Source organism: Gymnoscopelus braueri (assembly GCF_963280865.1).
Source record: "Gymnoscopelus braueri genome assembly, chromosome: 18".
NCBI classification, from domain to species: Eukaryota; Metazoa; Chordata; class Actinopteri; order Myctophiformes; family Myctophidae; genus Gymnoscopelus; species Gymnoscopelus braueri.
Window position 1 is genome coordinate 39,980,737 of NC_137618.1, and position 23,807 is coordinate 40,004,543.

Here is a 23,807-nt window from a genome sequence, read left to right on the forward strand (position 1 = left end):
TAAGCACAGTACTTAAGTAAAACGTACTTAGTTGCTTTCCACCACTGGGGGTAAGTGGGGGTTAAGGGTGAGAGAAGTGAGAGGGTGCATTGGGGGGGGAAGGGGTGGGGGAGGGACGGCAAGCACACACCTTCTGCGTGGGACACAGGCAAAGAGATCTCCATGCAAGCGGCGGACTGGGCCTTGCGGAAGGGAGGTCGGCCGCCGGGCCCTCTGCGGGTGAGCCGGGGGCCCTCGGGACCCGCGGCGACGCGGGGCGACGCCTTCCCCGCTGCCGCCGCCACCGGGCAGGGCTGGGAGGTGGGGCTAGTGCAATGTCCATTGACATGATCTGTAACAACGGCATACAGGCATTAGCGAAAAAAAGAGAGAAAGAAAGAAGAAGAAGAATGGCGGGAAGCACGGAGCTGAAATATTAACGTGATTGTTATAGGTTAGGAGGGACAGCGGATGTTAGAGAGATGGCGCCCATGGCGCCAAGAGGGGAGAGGAGTTAAAGGAGCATTTCACCCATTTTTTACCGTATCCTCGTATAACTGATCCTCGCTAATGCTCATTATAAAATGGCACTGTTTCTGTCTACTCGCTCTGTGTCACAAAGGAGTGACATCATCTGTGGGCAGGTTTAGTCTTTTCAAAACAGATTTCAATTTATTATATTCTTTCTTTTTTTTAATGCAAGAACAATGGCTTCTATTTCAACATATTAACTTACCAGGAAGACAAAGACGTAGCATGTTGAAATAGAAGCCAAAGTATCAATAAATCCTGTTTGGAACAACCAAACTAGGTTTCTGAGCTGTCCATAGTCCACCAAATACAAACACAGAGTGAGAAGACAGAAATGGCGCCATCTTACAATGAGCATTAGTGGGGACCAATTAATTGAAGATATGGCTGACAATGGGTGAAGTGCTCCTTTAAGGACAAGAGGGGAGTTAGAGAGAGAGGTACGGAAGTTGGAGAACGAGTGAGAAGGAGAAGAGAATGGTCAAAGAAAAGAAAATAGTTAACCACATGAACCCTAGCGTTCCCATTCTGGCCATGTAATAGTAGTCGAACAATTGGCGAAAATAGCTGACCTACAACTCACAATATGCGAGTCGGCTATTTGCGCCGAAGACATGTGGTGTAGACGGACCCAGTCAAGTACAGTAGCCTATAGGGTTTAAGCGGTTAATGTGACAAGCAATCAGTGGATGCAACGTCATTCAGAAAAGGGAAGAAAATCAAAAGCAAAGCAAAAGGAAACAGATGAGAGATATTCATTCAGTAGGATCACAGGCAGTGTTTTTTTTTTACGTCCCCACTTTGTAGAAAATGTTTGGCTCTTATGTATTATCGTCAGAGGCTCCCAAGGCCAGCTAGCAGCGGTTCACAACTTCATGAAATGTATGCTGAAATCACCACGAGCTTCGTTACAAAATTGGTTACTGTTGCCTGTCGACTGCTTTTTACGTGTCAGTTTAGTCTGCCGGAGAAAAAGCTACGTACATTCTGCCAAGGCGATGCAAATAAGCATCTTGTGTTGTCTGGGCGGTAGCCTTAAATGGACTGATACTACCCCACACACCTACTGTAGGAGTGCAAAAGAAGGGAATTTGATCTGACGGGACACGGTGATGAAAGCAATTATTTTTCTCTATCGATATCTCTCCATGGAGACCTTTGTTCATAGAGACCCATTAGCATCGTGTTAATTAATCGTTGCTGCCAGGCAGAAACCTTGTATCTCCATATTTCACTGATATACTTCTGCCCTACTTCGTCATACTACAGTGTCACAAAAAAGTGGCAAAAATAGCCCATCTGCAAGCTCACAACACATCGCAACATGTTGTGAGCGTGTAGATTTTTTTTGTGTCTTTGCGGGTTTCATAAATATTGGACCAAAGTATTAACAGCTTGTGACTAAATAATATTTTTTTCTTCCATTTCCTGAAAAGTAACAGTTTTGTAGATACAAGGTTTCTGCCTGACAGCGACGCTGGGCTTGTGGTTGCTTCCCCTGCTGCTGTGTTCTCTCAGTCCTTGGCAACCGTTTGGCGAAATGTGAAATGTGTGCTCCAGGCTCGAGTCCAAAATCTCCGTTTGGGGGCCTGTTGATACACAGATGACTCAAAGTCTCAAAGTGAAGATGAAAAAATAACCAAAAAACTCTCCAGGGTGGCGCCCAGTCCGCCTCGTGCAACGCCAGCCCAGTTTCACAGCGGCGACACGGGGCTTGGAAGTTGTCGCTACAACCGGAGCGCCAAATGTGTGAGATGGGATTTACACCTTGGTGGATCTTTGCCTGAGGCACAGTGGTGGAAGAAGTACTCAGTAAAAGTAAGCAATACAACAGTTTAGAAACACTGTTTCAAGTACAAGTATTCAAAATTTTATTTGAGTAAAAGTACAAAAGCCTCGAAATATACTTCAAGTACCAAAGTAAAAGTGCTCATAATGAGTGACCCATTGAACAGTGGTTGTTTTTTCAAAATTTGTCAAACTGTTTTGAAAATTGTCGATCTACAAGATCATATACTGTACAAGTGAGCTTGTACAGTATATCGGCTAAAATTGGTCTTAAATGGTAAATGTTTCATGATAATAATTCAAATTTATAAATTAACTATAGTTTTCTAATAATGGTAGTGGAGTAAAAAGTAAATGTGCATGCCTCTGAGATGTAATGTAGCAGAAGCATAAACTATCAAGAAATGGAAATACTCAAGTAAAGTAAAGTTAAGTACAGTACTTGATTAAATGCACTTAGTTACCGTACTTTCCACCACTGTTAAGGTGCTGTTAATCATGGATTTCACACTTGTGCCCCAGAACGGTCTGCAGGAAACTGGCACACATCGAGAAAAAAGTGCCACTTGTACCCCTACACCCACGCTTACATACCGAAACACTCGTACACCAACGGTACAGATACACATACACGGTGGAGCGAGGCAATTTCTTTTTCAATTTCTCCTCAGTGCAGCGTATGTTTTAATTTGTTTACAATGGGAGCGCTTTATTTTTCAAAACTCCAACAGCGTGACGAGGCAGCGTTTATTTTCTTTTGCGTCTATCTGGCGCTAACTACGCAAATTTTAAATTTGTATCCATTTTTATCTGGTTGCTGAAACATGTTCAACTCGGGCGCTTGGAAGCGCTTTTAGGAGAGAGCCTCGGTGGACACGGCTCCTTAGTGAGGACCAGTTACAGATAGGTTGAAAATGGGTTTAAGGCAGAAGCATAATGTTGGTAGGCTATGCTTCATTTAGGAGGTGTTCTGTGTGACAGCATTAAGTTATATGTACAGGTACTATCCATGATGTTATTATTACCCACATCTCTACATTGATTCAGCCGCCACTGGTTGACCATCTGTCATCTGTTTTGTATGACAAGCTGTTTATATTTGTACACCCACCAGGAGCACTAACGATCTCCCTGAAATGGTGCAGAGAACAGCTAAATAAAGCACGGGGAAAGGTGCTTCTAGGGGGCTTCAACAAACACGGCTCGCATTTTAGCGACTCGCCCACCAGCGGCGAAACAGTTGGTGGCGAGGGTGGTTCACTCCGCTTACATGCATACCGTATGACACACACACACACACACACACACACACACACACACACACACACACACACACACACACACACACACACACACACACACACACACACACACACACACACACACACACACACACACGAGGAGAGTGGCCTAACAGATGTGCCATAGTTTTTGTTTTAATATAAGACAGCTGTTGATAGTTCACCCAGGAAATGAATTTCTATTGTTTTATATATATATATATATATATATATATATATATATATATATATATATATATATATATACATACATACATATACATATATATATATATATATATATATATATATATATATATATGTGTGTGTGTGTGTGTTTTTAGGCAGACAAGAATAGACAGTGGTGCCATTTTACAATGACAGTTAGTGAGGACCACTTAGTATATGAAGATACGGTTGAAAATGGGTGAAGCGCTCCTTTAACCACTTGAACCCCAGCATCCCAATTCTGGGGGTATAACGTTTCACCAGAAATAGCAGATCTACAAGCTTCGTGTGGCGACGCGTTGTTGTTGAACTTTTGATCGGCTATTTTTGGCAAAGAGATTTGGTGTAGGTGGATGAAAGCGGTCCAAGTACAGTTTCCACTCAGGTCCAGTTTTACTAAGAATAGAGGGTTTAAGTGCTCTCACTGTACAGCTACCGATGCAGCCCCTTTGAACAGAAATATTATTACAGAGACCAAATGAAACGCTGTCAAAACACACCTGTCAAAAGAAGGAAAAGGAATTACATGGAATAAAATACAAAGAAAGGAGATCTGGCACATTTCCGTCAGAGGATAGAGAGTATGTGTCAAGAAGAGTGAAGAAACCTGTGATTTGGATGAGGGAAAGAGTTACACTGAGATGCACTGAGAGAAAGAGAGAGAGAGTGTATGTGTGTGTGTGTGGGGGCATAATAGTGTTTCCTAAACAATGGGTCGTGGCCCACTTTTGGGCCATGAAAACATTTTGTATGGGTTGTGGGTAAATATCCCCTTTTGTAAGTTTCCGAAAATAAATAAATGAATACAATTCAGAAATAAAACATTTTCAAAAGAGTTTCAGAATGTAAAAAAAATAATCCCTAAACAGTGTGTAACAAAGAGTGAAAAAATGTTTAAGAAATAGTGAAAATAGCAGATCTACAATTTCATGACGCATGCTTGCAGATCTGCAATTGTCCTTATTTTATTTTTTTAAATATATTATTTGAATAGCGCTTAAATGATTCATTCATAATAATAAAGTTTGGGTCCCAGGGAAACACCAAATGTATCTTTTGGGTCTGGAGCTGAAAAGGTTCGGCTGCTCTATACTGCAAAAGATCCCATCACAACAGGGGAGAGAGAGATGATTGGAGAGACAAGACATGATGGCTGCTGCAAGGAAGATAATGATGGTCCGATTATGAGGCCACATCGGAGTTCAGGCATGTATCTCCGGGGTTTAGATATGGATACCACAAATCACCTTAAGAAACACTTGCAAAATGTACGAGGAAACAGAAACCGGAAAGGACTCCAAATCAAAATGAAAAACACGTGGTCGAACGGGACAAAGGACTCAACAGACCAACGATCTCATGGAACTGGTCAGAGTAGGAGAGGAGAGAGTAAAAAAAGCTAGATTCATACTTCAACGCACGACTGCGGCGCACGCCGAAAATAGACGACCTACTGTACAAGCTCACAACACGTTTGCGGATGCCAGTTGTTCTCAACCTTTTCTGGATCAGTGTACCACTATCTCAACGGTGGTCAACGGCCCACCCATCCGACCACCAAGTGGTATTGTGGTCGTAAGTAAAGTAAGTAAGGAGGGGAGGCGGTGCTGGAATCCAACCACCTGGGTTTGGATCCGCCCTTCAAGACCATCGATAGGGCTCGCTCTTTCAGGCTACAAGGCCACTGACCTGATAGACTACTCGGTTAAGTGGTAATACGTGTGCATTTTCAGAGCAAGTAACGATCAATCGATCGATTGTGTTCCGGCTTGGATCAATGGAACTAACATAGTACTTTAGGTTCATATTTATCGGTATTTTATTGTATTAATGTTATATTATCATTAAAATCGTAGTGTTAATTGAAAGTCATTTGCAGGCCCACTTACAATATCCTCATGGCCCACCAGTGGGCCCCCGGTCCACAGACTGAGAACCGCTGGCCGATGCGACGTGTTGTGAGCTTGTAGGTCGGCCATTTCCAGCGAGCGACGCCATCGTGTGACCAAAGCATAAATTAGACTTTAGGAAACTGAGTGGCGTGAGAAACATAAATAAGGAAAACAATCTTCTTTTTTTTTAAAGGCAAAAAGGGAAAAATGAACATAAAATGACAAAGGGAGGAAAATTAAATGAATCAAATGAACAGAAGGTGGAAATAAAACTTGCTGGCTTTTCGCCTACCGTACCAAGATCGGTCTTAAGATCGGTTGGCAGACTTAACTTTCTGCCCGGTCCCTTTACTGAAACAAAAGAAATAGGAAACAAAAAGGTACCAGTTAATCCCCTCAAATTAAAAATAAATAAATAATAATAACTAAATAAATGAATAAAAAAACAACGAACTAAACCAAAGTTAAATAACTTAAGATGAACTCAGAAATAAAACGTGCACACTGGGTGGTTGCACTTGGCAGGCAGTATTATGCAAGTCAAGTTTCAAAATGCATGCTCCTTTGTTTTCCCAGGCCAGCATTCCGCCAGCAATCATTTTTAAAAATGTATTAATTATGTTGTTGTTTTTTTAAGTTACATGACTAATTTTGTTTTGTCTCTTTGTTCAGATCTGGAAACTTACACCACCTTCTAGTGTCAAGATGAGTTCTGTGCTCAATTAGAGACTCATTAAGCCAGCTTTGTGCTTTGGTGACAAAGTGTCAACAAGAATGTGTTTTCGCCTGAAAAGAGTGTTGACACTCTTTGTCGCCAAAGCCGTCAAGCCGGCTTTTACATTAAGATTGTAAATTAAAATTTGGATCCCCAGCCTGGGATGTCTGACATGGAAACACAAATTAAAACAGGGGGGGAAGTGGGATCACACACCAAGGTCAGTACGGAATCACAATTAAACATCGGAAGAAACAAAATAGTTGGACACATTTTGCAAGCATTTTGCAGTCAGAGGCACTGCAAAGGTACAAGTTGACATGGATGGTTGTTCACGTTCCCCTTTGTGTTCAAAGGAGAGGGTTTGCCATTGTCTCTTTGTGTTGGATGAGGAACCTGGCATATGGGAGACACAGGAAAATGTTTTACACTGTTCTCTGGGGATGGCATGTCATCCACCAATATGCTTTTTTTTCCTAAAATGTACATTATATTAAAGCTGCAATTCATAACTTTTTTAATGAATAAAACATATTGTTGGTATCAGCTAGAGTGTCTGTGCCCTTTTCAGTCTGTCAGACCCCTGGGAGATGGATTGCTGAGGTGGAGCCCAACGCCTATAGGGTTGGGCGATATGACTTCACAATTGAGGTTATTTCAAACTTTTGCCTCGATTACGATCAATAAACGGGTATATAAAAAAGAAGAAAATACTGAAAATAGCCAATCTGTGAGCTTGTAGATAGTCTATTTTCACTATTTGTGTACGCGACAAACAAAGTATATTACAGGGTTAAGTGGTTAAGACTAATTGATTTAGTTGATTACAAAAATATTTAAAAAGCTATAAGAATCTATAAAAGAAAAGCAAAAATAGCTGATCTGCATGCTTTATTTTTTTGGAAAATTCATAAACTTTTTTCAAAATGTTATAATTCTTTGGAATGTAAACAATTCTACTGATTAATGCAAAAATAATTGCTCCAAAGTTTACAATTATTACATAATTGCAATAAGGCAATTATGTAATAATTGTAAACTTTGGAGCCATCTATTGTACAATATGTAGACGCGATGACAATGTGCCCTTGAGTCAACAAGGATTATGTTATTGATCCATGTAATCACATAACTCCTCTAAAAGCCCATTTTGGCTCAGCTTGAAGCCTTCTGGTAACAGAGTAGAATTAAGAGAAACAAGATAACATACCGTGTATTGTCACTGTCAGTATGTACAAAACCATTACTTTTCAGGAAAAAGGGGGAAAAATAACCTGCGTTCTAAATGGATCCAATGTAGTTATTTAGTTAATATTTTTCACTGGTTCAACATTTATGAAACCCACAGACCCACTTAAACATTTCAACCCGGCGTACCTATTTTTATCATAGCATTTCATTGCTTTTTTCAAAAGCAGTGAAAATGCCCAAGATAGCTGTCTGTTTTCACTACTTTTGCACGGCACTCTTATACGACAAAGTAGGGCATTATAATGGGGGTAAAAGGGCGATAAAAGGTTTCCACAATGTATTGGTATATAATCCCCTGGACATGTGTTTTATTAATTAAACATGGATGGAAACAGGGTGTTTTCTGTCAGATTGATGTAGCTAATAAAATAAGGTACATTTATGTGTATAATAGTTTTGCATCATGAACTACAGAGACCAGATGTTGTAGCACAGTGACAGAGGACTATAAAGACATAAAATGGCATTCTCCTTCAGTTATGTGTTTAACAGCTCACTCAAAGCAATCTTCGCTGTCGGGCAGAAACCTTGTACAGTATCTACATATTATTTCCCTACTTCGCCATATGACGTGTCACGCAAAAGTAGCCGATCTACAAGCTCACAGCACATCACATCTCATTGTGTTTTGAAAGTGGTTATGTGGGTCTGTGGGTTTTACCAATATTAACAAGAGCTTGTGAATAAATAATAACTACATTGGATCCATTTGGACCGACAGTGACAATATTATTTCGTTTTATGATATCTGTAAAAACTGATTTTTATTTCTCACCCGTGTTGCCATCATCAGACATGCATCATTTGGGATACATTGCCTTTTACATCTCACACATTAATGAGTAAATCATTGTCATATTATTTCCAAACATTGTTTTGTTTTGTTTTATTTAGTTGTGTTTCTGTTCCACATTGGAGTTAGTTGGGTCAGAACCAGGGTTTTTAGTCAACTAAAACTAACAAAATAATGAAAACTAGAATTAGAAAATAAACATTTTAGTTAACTGAAATAAAAATAAAAATGATGTTGAAACTAAAACATAACTAACTAAAAGCATAAAGAAAAAGTCCTTAGTTTTAGACTTTGTCAAAGATCTCCAAAAGTAGCAAAAATAGCAGATCTACAAGCTCACAATGCATTGTGTGCTTGTAGATCTGCTATTTTTGCTGTGTTTCTGACCTTGTTGAAACTTGCCCCTGACTGAACCATATCAAAATTAAAAAATGAAATAAAACTAACACTAAAACAATAACAAATTTAAACAAAACTAAGCCTTTAGTTTTTTTTCATTACATTCCTTTAAAACTAAGCCTTTTATAAAAAATATATAAAACAAGCAAAACCGCTTCAAAAACTAATTGAATCTAATCAGAAAATGTTAAGAAAAAGTCAAAACAAAATACTAATTTAAAAGTATAATAAAACCTTGGTCAGAACTCAGAACACTGATTTAAAAAGAATAAGTGCAAGGTGAGCTGAAGCAACATGTTTGGTTACTGTCACAGCATGGCAGCACCATGCGGTTAGAGAAGGAACAGCGATGGCAGACAATGAGAAGATGAGTTAAAGGAGCCCTTCACCCATTTTCAACCTTATCGTCATATAATTGGTCCTCACTAATGCTCATCATAAGACGGCACATATTTGTAGGCAGGTTTCTGAACTGTTCACAGCACTCGTCTTGTGAGTGGACAGAAATTGCCGGCATCTTATCATAACCATTTTCCAGAAGACAGAGTATATGAACATAATGGTTGAAAATCTGTGAAGTGTTCCTTTAATGTGCAGACGGTGAATGTACAGGAGTAACAGAGAGAGAGAGGGGCCACAACACTGGCCAGGACACTGGCCGTCCACTGGTGAAGGATAACTGCAGTCACGTCCAGCGGAGGCACAAAATGACAACATTACAGTGGAGACTGGCAGCACGGCTTACAGAATGGAAAGGCCACGGACCAGGTTTGGCACAACAAACACCACGAGATCCGCCCGCCTCTGGCAGCCGAGGGTGGGGGGTGTGGGGGTGGGGGGAGGTGGAGAGTCCGCATAAATACGAGTACCATGGCAAAAGCTGCGACAGACGAGGCCTATACTAGAAAACACAGTCTGATTGCATGCACCGTCCAACATCAAACCACCCTGCTGGTCCAAACCCCCCCCCCCCCCCCCCCCCCAATCCCAAACAATGAATGGCACCCCAAGCAAAATGACGGAGCGAGGGACACAGTATGGGATCCATCCGTTGGACAACATGGCTCCTCTTACCATTGTCCAGTAAGTAAAAGACTGGACTGCAGTGGCTGCCGCTGTGGCCTCTCAGACTGGCCACGGGCTCTGGCAGGACGCGGGGGTCATTGTGTAGGGAGGTTGGGTAATGAACTGGAATAGAGGAGCCCACAGAACACACACACACTTTTCAGGGCAAAAAGAGGGGGGAGAGAGAGACAAACACAGCGGGGGGTTGAATTGGGGGGAGGGGGAGGAAAGAGAGACCTGCAGGTGAGAGGTCACACACACCTATAGGGATGTTTTGTGATGACATGGTGGTTAAAGGTTAGATGCTATACCGTTAAGGGTCTTTTCCACTATGAAGGGTAACCCAGAACATTCCACTACCTGAAACTTTCCAGAACCATGTGAAGTTCTGTGATAGGTTTTTATGTTTACGTGTCCATTATAACCAGAACCACCTCTGAAGGGGGAGGTACGTCATAAAATCAAACTCATAAAAAAGTTTAATTTTGTGAAATTTTAGAATAAAAAAAAGACAATCATTAGATAGACAGGCTGTGACCAGCAAAAATGCTTTACCGCCAAATGAAATACATGTATTTACATACAGCATATACCAGTATGTCTATTTCTACTACAACTACAACCACTACTACTAGTATGACTCACTACAGTGCACTATCAACCACAACACAACTAATCAGTAATGCTAAGGTGCAGCTGCCACTACTATTGCAGCCTGTATGTAACTACTAGACAGCATACAGCTCAGATAATGTTAATGCATGCAATGAAAGATGACATCTTTTTAAAGCAACCTTTTCAGCTTTAACATGAGGAGGCACGCACAACAGGGGAGAAATGCAAAGAGGATTTTTTAAGTCGATTCCTAGATCAAAGCGCCTTCCTGATCTGATAATCTCATAGTTAACCATCTCGGCATGGCGCTTATCTCTGCACGGCGCTTATCTACCAGCATGAAAAAATCTGAACGTAAAAGGAAAAACGTCAAATGAAAAGCTTGGTTGGATGCGTGTTCAAAGCTTCTTCACCCAGGCACCCGTGTTAACAAGGAGAGATTCTGCCATGGAGCGCTACAGGTGGCACGGGCTCAAATTCAACCCCAACGCTGGCTGTTAAGTTCCCCAGCGCTCTGTCCCTGTCCGCCGAGAAGCTGCTTTCTAAATATATCCTGCTAGGTCAGCGCCGCTCGGCGCAGTGTCGGCTCATTAGCCCGTCTCACGAGCGAACCTGGTCAAACACAGGCTATATCCGCCCGCTACGTGAGCCGTCAAGCTTTCCTTTCAGAGACGTCTGCGTGTAAGCCGAAAACACACAATAACACACCCCGGGGATGTCAAATAGGAAGACACTAGAGGAGAGCGACGCGTTAACAAGAGAGGATGGTGGAGCAGCGATTCCAACAAGGCGTCAATTGAAGGGGCTTAATGACGATGACTCTGTCAGAGTGGAGGAGGCAGAGAGAGAGAAAATAAGTCTCGTCTCGTCTCGTCATGAGGACTGAAGTTATTGACACGTAGATGATGTCAGGGTTTCTTAATAAGCTGTGGAGTTTGGGAGGGGGGGCTGACAGGTATGACAGCTAGACAGAACTCTAATGGCCTCAGAGGGGTGGTAGAAAAGAGAGAATTACCAAAACCGCAAGTTTCTGTCGACCAAGGGAGGAGAAGAGCTTGGTAAAGCGTCCACAAACCTACATGGACGTTGTAGTCGTTAAAACACTAAAGACCAAACAACTCCTTGCTCCGCCTTGCTACTCTCCTCTTGTTCTGCACCGGGCAGGATGGTTGTATAGGGTGTATATGTCTGTATGCTTTTATCAATATTGATTGATTGATGGTGTCTTCAGTGTGATGTATGTGATGTTCTATGCCCAGTATCTGTAACTTTTACTGCCGTGCTGTCTCTGGCGCCTGAATTTCTCGCACAAGATCAGTAAAGGTTATCTATCCTTATCTATTATACGATAAAGGTTATTAACGTTATCTATCCTCTCAGAGATAAAGAAATAGTGCTGTACAGTAAGTCAGTTATTCTCAACCTTTTTCAATTGTACGGACTCCCATTTGATAAAAAGAAATCCTCCACAAATGGGAACACTCTCAGAGTTACAGACCCGTAAAGGTCCATTTGGACCCCTATGTTGAGAAACAGTGCTGTAAGCACACCACATCCTCATAAAAATGTGGTACTTGGACATAAACTGTACATGCCAAATGTTTCAAAATGTAAGCTGACTACTTTCAATTAACTAGGCCTAGGGAGGGGTAAAATTAAGTGAAACCGAAAATGGTATTCCAGTTATAGGCTACCCTATAATTCACATACCATGCGGCCAGTCTTACTCCACAAACGCTGTCTCCACTGATAGCGTTAATTGGCGAAATTTTGTCTTCCTCTCTGAGCAAATGGGAAATGAAAATGGACACGACTCGATATAAAAGGTGTCGGCCTGTGTCCATCTCATTCAAGCCTTGTCTCTCCATCTCAGACGTCCTTTGCTTTCCCTCAATCTGACTAATTGACAAAATGACAGGCTGGTAATGGAATGTCCTGACCGTGACCTGGGTCACTATGCCACGACATGCTTCCTTCACTGCTAATCGACATTGTTCGTTGAGGGGAATAAAAAAGACCTTTCATTGTCTCCTTCAGACTCTTGATACTTCCTCATTAAAGTTTAAAGCCGACCTAAAATCATGGCTCCACGAACATTCAAATTGTACTTAGCTAAATTCCTTCCCCCGGCTAGCCTTCCTTCCCCCAGGGTTGTAAACCGCTCACTCCTTGTGAGCAACGTCCTCTATGTATCTTATCCGGGGACCCCCACCTCCTTTTGTGTTATTATCATGAATTTAATGTATGTTTTGATATTCTAAATTTTTAAGTAGTTGTTTTGGCCAGTTGTTTGAGTGTTGAATGTTTAATGGACCACAAACAATTCTCTGTTTTTAACTCGTTGTACTGCCTGTACAAAGTAGCTTAATAAAGTAGCTTGTTCAATCAAACAAAATGGGCTCATGAGTAAACAACAGGAATGGGGTCAGGAGCAATGGTAGAAGAAGTACCTTCTATAATCTATATACTATATCGCCTCAGAACTCAGTTCTGAGACTGAACGCCAGACCCCGGCCACTCAGTAATTTGCCCATATAGCCTGAGGAATCTGCCTAGCAACACCGCAGCTCGCTCCATCCATCGCTCAAGCCAAATGAAGCTGTTTACAGCCAGCGCTGGAACCAGTGTTATTTGTACCTGGATCTACCTCCGACGCGCTGTAGGATATTTGTCACGGATGTACAGAGGTTTTGCCATTTCTTGCGACAGGTTGTGTTTATGCATGGTCGCTCAGAGGTGTTATACCTCCTGGAGGTTGGCTTGTCAGACTAGCACCTCCTAACCTGCCAACGTCTCTTCAAAACTATTGCTGCTGTCACTGCATGCAGGATGAAGCCTTAGGCTGAATGCGTAAACAAAAATAATGCCCCCCTTGTACGTCTGACCAACTTCTGACCAATCACACTGTCTGCACTTGTTTTTTGACAGGCACTGCCAAAGTTCTGAATTACATCGATTGATTGATTGATGTACTTTATTTAGTAAGACATGAGAAACAGTACATGGAAGTACAATTCACAATACAAGGTCTACTAAACTGGATAACTCATAAAGCACTAAGCTTGTTTAAAATGAGTTCCCACGCACACAAATCATGATGACATATAAGAGACAGACAGATATACACTACTATACAGATATACATCAGTTTGAAGTTCTTGCCTAACCTATCCGAACAACTTTGGATGTCGGTTGGAGTGCGTAGCCTGCGTAACACTGAGCTTTTTACAGCGTAGGATTCATGAAACTCTCTCAAAGAAGGTTTTGTACATCCCTAAATCAATTCGGCATCAACCCGACCACAACAACTCATCTTAAAGTCTGGATGGGATGGCATTTTAGGACACATGATATTTCCATGGGACAGCCATTGTGTAAAGCTCCGTCTCAGGGTAACCATAACCTTTCAAAATTATCACGAGACTTTGAACCAGTCAGCCCTTGACATTCTGCTGCGCCGCCAGTCCAGGCCTTCAACTTTACACTATGAACAGACATGTGACAGACACACGCATCCATACTGAGACAATCCAAGACATTACGAGATAATTTACATGTCAGAATGTCTCCTCTAAAATATCACGCTTGTCATAAACTTATGGGAAGGCCAATCAAAGGTGAGGAGTGCACTTTCAATCCATTTAGGACAGGAAAAGTCACAACAAAAGCTGCCCCCCCCCCATATATGGTACTGCAAGTTTGCGCCTGTTTGGACCCAAAACATAAACAAGCGAAAGGGCTCGACTCACGGGCTTGCACATGGAAGTAGTTTGTGACGTAGGTGCATAAAGGATGATCATATTAATGGAACCATGTCATCAAAGTGGGCCCATGTCATCAAAGTGGGTGAGCAACTTTCATTCAAATGAGTAGGCAGGGATGTTGTTTACGTTCTCCAGGTAATATGTAGCTCTATGGGTTGTTCAAGAACACACTTCCTGTTTCCTGTCTCACTATACAAGCAGGAATGTAGCTGTTACAGTGCCCTCTATACAGCAACGCAAGTTTACATTGTCCACAGGTAATTCTATGAATTTATCATCAGATACACAGTATTGCTATCTCATTAGAAATAGCCCCGGCAGATCCCTGTTTGTACGAAAAGATTGAATAATGCCCCTCATCTTACTGTTTTCTAAATGACATGCAAAATGTCTGACAGGTTTCAGAGTGGAATCCATTTCATGCCCCCCTGTTTTTGTTGTTGTTGTTTTTTTAAATTGTCTCGCTGGCCAAGGACATGCAAATGGTTGTCTCTGCTGGTTTGACAAGAACAAACCAAGCAGAGACAAATGTGTTAAACCACTGAAAATAAGCCATCAAATGGTGTATCCTTCCTGTACATCTGAAGCCGTGGGCTTATGTGTGACATGTGTACAATGCCTGGTTATTGCACACAATGCACAGAGCATAATGTGAGTTGCGAGGAACCTTGTCTTGCATGTCTCTCCTCTCTCTGCCCTTGGTCTCCTGGCTCTCTACACTCACCTATCTGAAATCTGACCTCGCCATCCAGTTATCATTTTTGCCCATCAAAATCCAGAGTGTTAACTTAACCACTTTCAACTTCATGTTCCCATTTTCAGCAGGCACCAAAAAAAGTCAAGCATTGTCTCCAGTTTTCAAAAATAACAGATCTACATGTACAAGCTCACAACATGTCAAGATGCGTTGTGCGCTTGAGGATCAGCCATTTCCTATTTGTACCATTCATCGTATGAAAAAATATACATAGGGCGTAAGTGGTTCAAGCGAAATTTCGCTGATTTTAATCCACCAAAAGAGGATTTTGGATTGATGTGTGTAATATTGAAAAGAGTTGGTTGTAATGGGTAAACATGGAGAGGTCAGTTGGGAGGCTTCTTCTCATCTGCGCACGCACACGCACAGCTGTAATCTGATAACCTGAGAGCAGTCATGACCATTACACAGCACCTGCTGCAAGTCAAACAAACACATTACAACTAATATAATTAGACACAACACATAACACATAACATCTTCCTAATCTCCTAGCTATAGCCAATGTGTTGAAAAGCTTATAGATCTAATATTTTCAACACACGACACCGCTGTGTGTGTCAAAGTATGAAATGGGCTTAACTCTCGCTCTCTCTCTCTCTCTCTCTCTCTCACACACAATTGGCTAATGGTTATTTCTCTCGCCCGGCGCTCCACCTGCTCCGTCCTTCTGTGAATATGAAACCGTAGCTCATTCAGAAGATGTCAGGTACAGCTACTGAGCTCCGAAACCCCCACTCGGAGCGGGGGTGTTGGGGGGTGAAGGGTTGAAATAGAGTGCACCGGAGACATTGTTGGAGACAGAGGATAGAACAGAGTAATGCCTCTGTCGCACGACAGTGCCGCTTGCCGATAAGAACGGTTCTTATTGAAGTAAATAGGAGGCCAGTTAAGGCAAAGTTATAATATAGTTTATACTTTATACTTTTTTATTATATCATCAGTGTCCGGGACGAACCAGCTAACTCAATTTTCAGCTTTTTTTTTTTTTTTCATAAATCAACGCTATTGAACACCCTTTACGTCTGTGTAAAAAATCTAAACATTTGAACCAATGAAAAGTATTAAAAAGCGCCTCTGACGAAAACTCCCAACTCCATTGGATCCTCAAACTGTCCGTCAAAAACAAACAACTCCCCCCTCTCCTCTACAGCGCTGCCTTTTAACAGCATGAGTAGACTAGAGCGCACTGCGCAGTGAACGAGGAGGAGGATCACGTTACAAACTGAAGTCTGTTAAAACTATGCAGTGTACCTGTTTATCAAACTTAGCACTGACGCTAATGTTATGAAAACAAGTAATTATATTTCTAAAATCTATGAAGTGTTCAATGAGGAGAGCAACGTGACAAGAAGAAGGGCATTCATAGCATTTCTGTCGCGCTGAAACCTCTCCCTCAGCAGCGAGTGGAGCTATTGTTTGGACAACAACTCCATTTCTGCTTGATTTCTGCTCGTCTGAAACTACTATCTCCACTAGCGCTGGGTAAAGTGTTGATTTACCCGCGATTTGGGTAAAGTGTTGATAATATAATGACACATGCAAGTATCTGACAATATATAAAGTCACTATACCAACTTTGATGAGGCAGTATTTATTTGTTTTAAAAATATAAGGTTTTCTTCATTTCCTGAAAAACTTATATTTTGTTTTCTCGTTTCCTGAACAATGAGCGTTTTGGAGTTAGCGGTTTCAGGCTGAACAGCAGAGATATATTATTAAAACAAAAAAGGATACATTCCAAAACAACTCATTATCTGTGTAACTAATGTCCAGGTTATAAGTGATAGTTTTAAATATAGTATTTGCTCTTGTTGAGATCGGCCTAATATTTACTTCAATTCATCAAATATTGGAATATTGGATCAGGAATGTGACAAAAAATTAAAAGTCTCCACGAATTCAAGGCTCCATGGGGGTGAATAATTGATTTAAAAAATCCACACAAAGAATAATCGGGGGGCCAACTACCCCCTTGGGCATGAAACCCCAGGCTGATTTTCTAGTTTGTTTTCCAGTTCAGATTAAAAACTACAGCAGATTAAAACATGGCTAGGCTTGTAAGCAACACAGCACCAAATGTATAACGAGTGTGTTGTGCCCAGACTAGATCCACGGGCATTTTAGGTGTGTCACTACTGTCTATAGACAGTAGTGACACACCTAAAATCTAACACACTCCTTATTAATGTGTTGTGCTGTGTTGCTTACATCACTGTGGAACGGTGGAAAAAGTACTCAGATGTTTTACTTAAGTAAAAGTAGCAACACCACAATATAAAAATACTCTGTTACAAGTAAAAGGCCTGTGTTTAAAATGTTACTTGAGGAAAAGTACAAAAGTATTGGCATCAAAATATACTTAAAGTACCAAAAGTAAAAGTACTAAAATGTTTGAAAATAGCCGATCTACAAGCTCACAACGCGTCGCATCGCCTAGGTATAAAATAGGGTTAAAGTGGTTAATGTATGTTTTGTAATATAATAATGTATATCTGCAAAGTAACTAAAGTTTTCAAATAATTAAAGTGGAGTAAAAGTAAAATATTTGCCTCTGAAATGTAGTGGAGTAGAAGTAAAAGTATTGAAAATTGGAAATACTCCAGTAAAGTAAAACTTCCTCAAAAGTGTACTTAAGTACTGTACTTGAGTAAATGTAATTAGTTACTTTCCACCACTGCTGTGTACTATAAGGTCAGTGTTAGGCAGTCTGCCATGTTTTTGTTACCCTGTAGTTTTTAACCTGAAGTGGAAAACAAACTATAAAAGTGTTTGTTCAGTGCTAGAATCTGGAGGAATATCAATGCGTACAATGTTGTGTGCATGCTAATGCCTCTGGCACAGTTGCCAATTTAAACAACAGACAATTTACATGGAGTGACAGGTAAAGTGTCCCCCCTGAGCAGACGCTATATCAACTGATGCACGACGAGTGAATGGATGGGGGGGAGTGTGTGTGTGTGTGTGTGTGTGTGTGTGTGTGTGTGTGTGTGTGTGTGTGTGTGTGTGTGTGTGTGTGCGTGTGCGTGTGCGTGTGTGTGCGTGTGTCAGTGGTGTAAAGTAACTAAGTACATATACTGAAGTATACTGTACTTATGTTGTGAGGTATTTTTACTTTACTGGAGTATTTCCAATTGTCGGTACTTTTAGTTGTACTCCACTACATCTCAGAGGCAAATATTGTACTTTTACTCCACTACAATTGTGTGAAAACTTTAGTTATTAGTCACTTTGCAGATATAAATATATATATAATATATATATATTATAAAACATGCATTAACCCCTTTAGCCCTATTCTAGGACTTTTACTTGTAACAGAGTATTTCTATTCTACATTGCAGTATTGATACTTTTACTTAAGTAAAACATTTGAGTACTATTTCCATGGTGTGTGTGTGTGTGTGTGTGTGTGTGTGTGTGTGTGTGTGTGTGTGTGTGTGTGTGTGTGTGTGTGCGCGCGCACACACGCGTGTGCACGTGTGTGCGTGTGTGTTGTGTGTGCGTGTGCGTGTGCGTGTGCGCGTGTGTGTGTGTGTGTGCTTGCACGCGTGCGAGTGTGTGCGTGCGAGTGCATGAGTTGTTACCTGAGGTGGGTGACTTGCTTCTCTCCATGTCCATGGACTGCTGGTTGTCGGAGAGTTCCGTAAGGCCTGCCGCCGCCGAGAGGAGAGGAGGAACAGACAGAGCGTGTCACTGTCACATTCACTGTCACTTTATGGTCACATCTGTTTGCTGTGCTCAGCCACTCACATCCTGAAGACACAGCTAGGGAAACGTTTTCCCGTCTCTCGACAGTCTCTGCTTTGTATGATTTACGGCATACTATATGAAGGATGGAGGCAAATATGGATAATATTTCTCTGTTCCCTCTCAAATTATGTTCAGGAAACTATTTTAGAAAAATAATAGATTATGTAAATAATACAGTAATAGATATAATGATACAATTTATATTATATTCCAGTGGTTCTCAACCAGTGCTCCGGGGACCACCAGTGGTCCCTGGGGGGTACCAGGGGGTCCCCAGCAAAATTAGTTAACACAGCGTCACAATCATTTTAACCATCTATAAGCTCATAGTGCCGCGCTATGAGCTTGTAGATCTGCTATTTTTGAAAAATCTTGAAAATGTGAGCAAATCTTTGAATATATTTTTTAAAGCGAACATTTTTAACTCAAATCTTTGCTTCTGGGGGTGCCTGGCACAAAACATTTTCAGCTGGGGGTCCACGGACAAATATATATCAATTTAGGGGTCCTTGGCATGAAAAAGGTTGAAAACCACTGTTCTATTCTGTTACCAGCTTAGTGGCCTTGTGGTTAGAGTATCCGGCCTTGAGATTGGGAGGTCGAGGTTCAATCCCCGGCCATACCAAAGATTATAGATTATAAAATGGTTACCCTGCTGGGCACTCAGCATCAAGGTTTGGATTGGGGCATCCTGTGACATACAACATGTCCAGGGGGTGTACTTGTACAGTACATCAAGCCGCCTCACACTAAGGAAACAGGAGAAAGGCTTCTGACCTATATGGGCCACAACATGGCTCGGGAACTGCTGGTTCCCAAGGCTATACTTTCTCCCTTACTGTTCTGAAGGAGCAGAGTGGCTGAACGCAGAGTCACCAAAGCTGACCAGGCCTGCACGGCAACGTTTCACTCCATACGTGTGTCATGTGTACAATAGTCTCTATTCACAGCAGCCAAAATTGGAAAGAAATTGGGCCTCTTCCTTACTTCCTTCACAGGTGTTACCAATGATTCTAATGAAGGCTCTGTTTCATTTAGTGTAGCACAGTGATTCTCAAACCTTTTACCATTTCAAGGACCCCCATAACTCTGAGAGTGTACAAGTGAAACCAAATGGACCCTTACGGGTCCATTTGATTCCATTTGTACACTCTCAGAGTTACACGCCCGTAAGGGGCCATTTGGAACACCCTCAAGGAACCATGAGGGTCCCTGGTCACACTTTAAGAACCACTGGTGTAGCAGAGTGTTTCCAGTGAGCCAACATGCACAATATCAGCAGCCTGACTCTGTTTGACCAGAATGGAACAGAGCCTTCATTAGTATCATTGGTAACACCTGTGAAGGAAGTAGGGAAGAGGCCCAATGTCTTTCTAATATGGCTGCTGTGCATAGAGCCTATTCTCTTCAATGATTGGTTTTCAGGTTGTGTGCTTCATCATCACCGTGGCGGCATTGTCGTCGTGAAACGATGCAGTGCAAAGCCTTTAACTCACAAGGACAATGTACAGTTGAGGTGAAATAAAAGACCAACCTGATCTCAGCAAGACCATGCAGGTCTTCGATCAAGAGTCCCAGAAATATCCCTCCCCCTTGTGTCGGCGTAGGGCGATAAAGCCGCGTTCATTAATAAACCCTATAATATATACTTCATTGACTGGAGTCCACCAGGGCTCTATACTAGGCAATCTACAAGCTCACAACACGTCGCATTGAGCTTGCAGATCACCACAGAATAGAGATGCTAGAGTTCATGTGGTTAAGGCTCATTTAAAAGACATGCATGTGCCATTATTTCGGACTTTTTGACTTTGAGCAGTATTGTGTAAAACTCAATGTCCCTTCAATCATTTACACTGGCTTTAGTGTGTGCTAACAGAGACACTGAAGGACACTCTTATTAAAGCTTCACTGAAGCATTGAATTGCGAAACATTTTGTACTCTGTACTGAATATTAGTGCACCTGGTGGATGAACGCGGCTCTATTCGACCGTCCCTCTGAGCTTTGCTTGAAAATTACATCAAATGTGAAACTTCTTTATTTATAATGATGCCCTTGAGAAGTATAACTCAAAGGTATTTTTTTCTTTTTTAACAAAAGGACTCACTGCTGGACATGACTGGAATAGGAGGGCAGTTGCTGCACTGAATGGCAAGAAATGCCGAAATGGAAACGACCTCAGGTTCCGGGGTGTCTGCCCAGTCCTTTGGTCAAAAGCAAACTGACAATTTCATTCCAATCATCTCTACAGTGTGTCCCCTTGCCTTCGCCTCTCCCCATTATCTTCACCAGCAAACCCAACCACCACCCGCCCCCCCCCCCACCCCACCCTGGCCCCACGGCACCCCGGCAATGCCCCCCAGCCTTTCGAGAAAGGCCCGACTTACTCTGGTACGAGGTACGGCTCCTTTTCTTTGAATCGGAATAAAAGTTACTGAGGCCGCGCATGCAAAATTCTGTCAGGCCAGGCCAGCATGCCCCCCACACCAGGCAGCAGGCAGACAGAGTCACCCAAGAAAGTGGGGGTGGGGGGAGGGGGGTTGAGGTATCGAGGAAGGGAGCGGAGGGAGGGGGGGGGAGAGAGAGAAAGAACACACAGGCTTAAGAGTGGAAAAAAGAAAGTGAGAGCAAGCAGCAAAACCCAAGTTAGTGTCAGGGGGGCAGGAGATAACGTAAGATACCCGGCTACTGTACCAAAACACCAAAGCCGATGTGATTTGAACATTTGCGTTGAACCTTTACTGCTGCGTTTAGCATACAGGAAAAACTAGCATTATTATGCAGCAAAGGAGGCAGTAATCCCCCCCTGATCACAATAAATATGTATAGCCCTCCTACAAGGAATAATTGCTTTCTGTAAAAACATAGCATCATGTGCACTCATGCCTCAGGGCTACAGAGTGTGTACAACTAGTTTTAGTTTTTTTATACTCCCCACAACATAATTCTTCAAAATGCATCTCAAAGTCTACGGGGGGCACGGAAATGGCAAGATTATAAAAAACGTATGAAAGATGTGAGTGAATGAATGCACTTGGAGAGCCAATCGACATAAATATATGTGTGGAAACAACAAGTATGCTGTGTCTGTGGGAGCAGTGTGAACACAGCGGGACGGCGCAGAGAAAGACATGGCAATTATCTATTTTGGGAGGGTTTCACTTGCTGGTTGGAAAAAATGGATTTGAATGACGTGACCCTGGGAGACTTTACCAGAGAGACAGCCGGAGCACAAAGCGCCCCGCTGGTTCGATGAAAGCACATTCAACCACACATCCTCCTCCTCACCTTACTTTTATAGAGGCCTGAATACCTGTTGGGTATTTTCGGGTATGGTTGTGGGAGTTTATGCAACATCAAATATATAAAACAATAAAAAAAAAACATTTGAAGTGGTTGCCGCAAAAGCTATTTAAAAAATAAATAAAAATCAAAGTAGCTAGAATAGCCACTGTGTCCTGGGATTTAAAAGCTTGGCTTTTATAGACAGGTAAAAAGGTCAAAGCTGCTATGTTACACAACTACTTCAGTGGTTGTTTGTTTGCTTCATGAGTTTGTGCACACATTTAGAATTTGTCCTCTGCATTTAAAGCTGCAATTCATAACTTTTTGGTATTTTTTGTCATTTTGACCAATGTGTATGGTACAGTATTTGTTAATATAATATAACGTCTGTCGGGTGGAGACCTCATACAGGTATGTTCAAAACTCGTACTTTTCAGGATAACATAAATAAATAATTGCAAGCAGATCTACAAGCTCAAACAAACTCTACAAGCCTGTTGAGAACCAGCCAACCAATCAGGTTGAGAACCAGCTAACCATTAGCGGGCAGCCCAGCCACTGAGCAGCGACCGGGGACCAGCTCCAGCTCTAAGACCAGTACCTGACACTGGCCATCCTGACCAGATGTAAAAAAGTAACTAAAGTACAACAAAGTAACTAAGTACATGTACTCAACTGTACATAAGTAAACATTTTGAGGTATTTGTACTTACTTGAGTATTTCCAATTTCCAATACATTTGCTTTTACTCCACTACATCTCAGAGTGCAAATATTATACTTTTACTCCACGACAATTATTTGAAAACTTTAGTTACTTTGTAGATTTTGATTATTATAACAAAACATACGTTAACCACTTCAGCCCTATATAGATTTCGGCCATTTGAAAATAGCCGATCTACAAGCTCACAATGCGTCACGATGCCTAATGACTACTTTTACTTTTGGTACTTTAAGTACATTATCATGCCAATACTTTATACTTTTACTCAAGTACATTTTGAATTCCGGACTTTTACTATTTAGTATTTCTATATTGCAGTATTGATCCTTTAACTTAAGTAAGAAATGTGAATACTTTTCCACCACTGCTGATCACCATTGTGAAGCAAACGTGACCAGGAGGATGGCCAGTGCCATATAGACCAATTATTTGTTTACCAACATTGAGACTGGACGCACAGGTGGTTGTTTCATGCAATCAATTCCCAACATATTGTTTCGGGGTGCGCTGGTTTCAGTTCATTCAACCTCCTTTTGTGTGTTGGCTAGTGAGGCGCGTCCTAGCGAGACATGACAGAATGGGTTTCATTTGGTGCCGGCCTGCGAGCGCATACTGATTCTTATAAGTGTGACGTTGTCTGTTAAGGGGTCTATTGGCACTGGCAGGAGGTACGCTGTTATTTCCCTAACACGTGTGTCTTCTGGTGTGGGAGGAAACCAGGGTCGTACCCAGGACCTACTTGACTAGTTACAGTCCACCACTGGTCGTGTTCTTGTGTGTGTTCACCTGTAGAACTAGGATGTACAGTAGGAGGACGTATAGCCCATATCGATTAACAGCACAAAAAAAAATTGGGGAGTGTGTGGGTGGGAGTGTTTACGTGTGTGTGTGTGGGGGGGGTCTCTTGCTTACAGATCTGTGTTCAAGCAAGTGGGGTGGGGGGCTATATCAGACAGAGGAAAGAAGGACAGAGAGAGAAGAGAC

The 23,807-nt window shown here is 41.8% G+C and overlaps 1 protein-coding gene across 1 annotated transcript in view; it reads right to left on the bottom strand.

Moving 5' to 3' along the window:
- The window catches only part of stxbp5l (syntaxin binding protein 5L), a gene marked incomplete at both ends in the record, with an annotated part of 294,314 nt that overhangs the window by 26,593 nt on the left and 243,914 nt on the right, over positions 1–23,807 (bottom strand). The window contains 3 exons of the mRNA XM_080412829.1: positions 131–331; positions 18,645–18,710; positions 21,200–21,268. Of these exons, the coding sequence (XP_080268955.1) occupies positions 131–331; positions 18,645–18,710; positions 21,200–21,268 (336 nt within the window). The remainder of the gene's footprint in view (positions 1–130; positions 332–18,644; positions 18,711–21,199; positions 21,269–23,807) is intronic.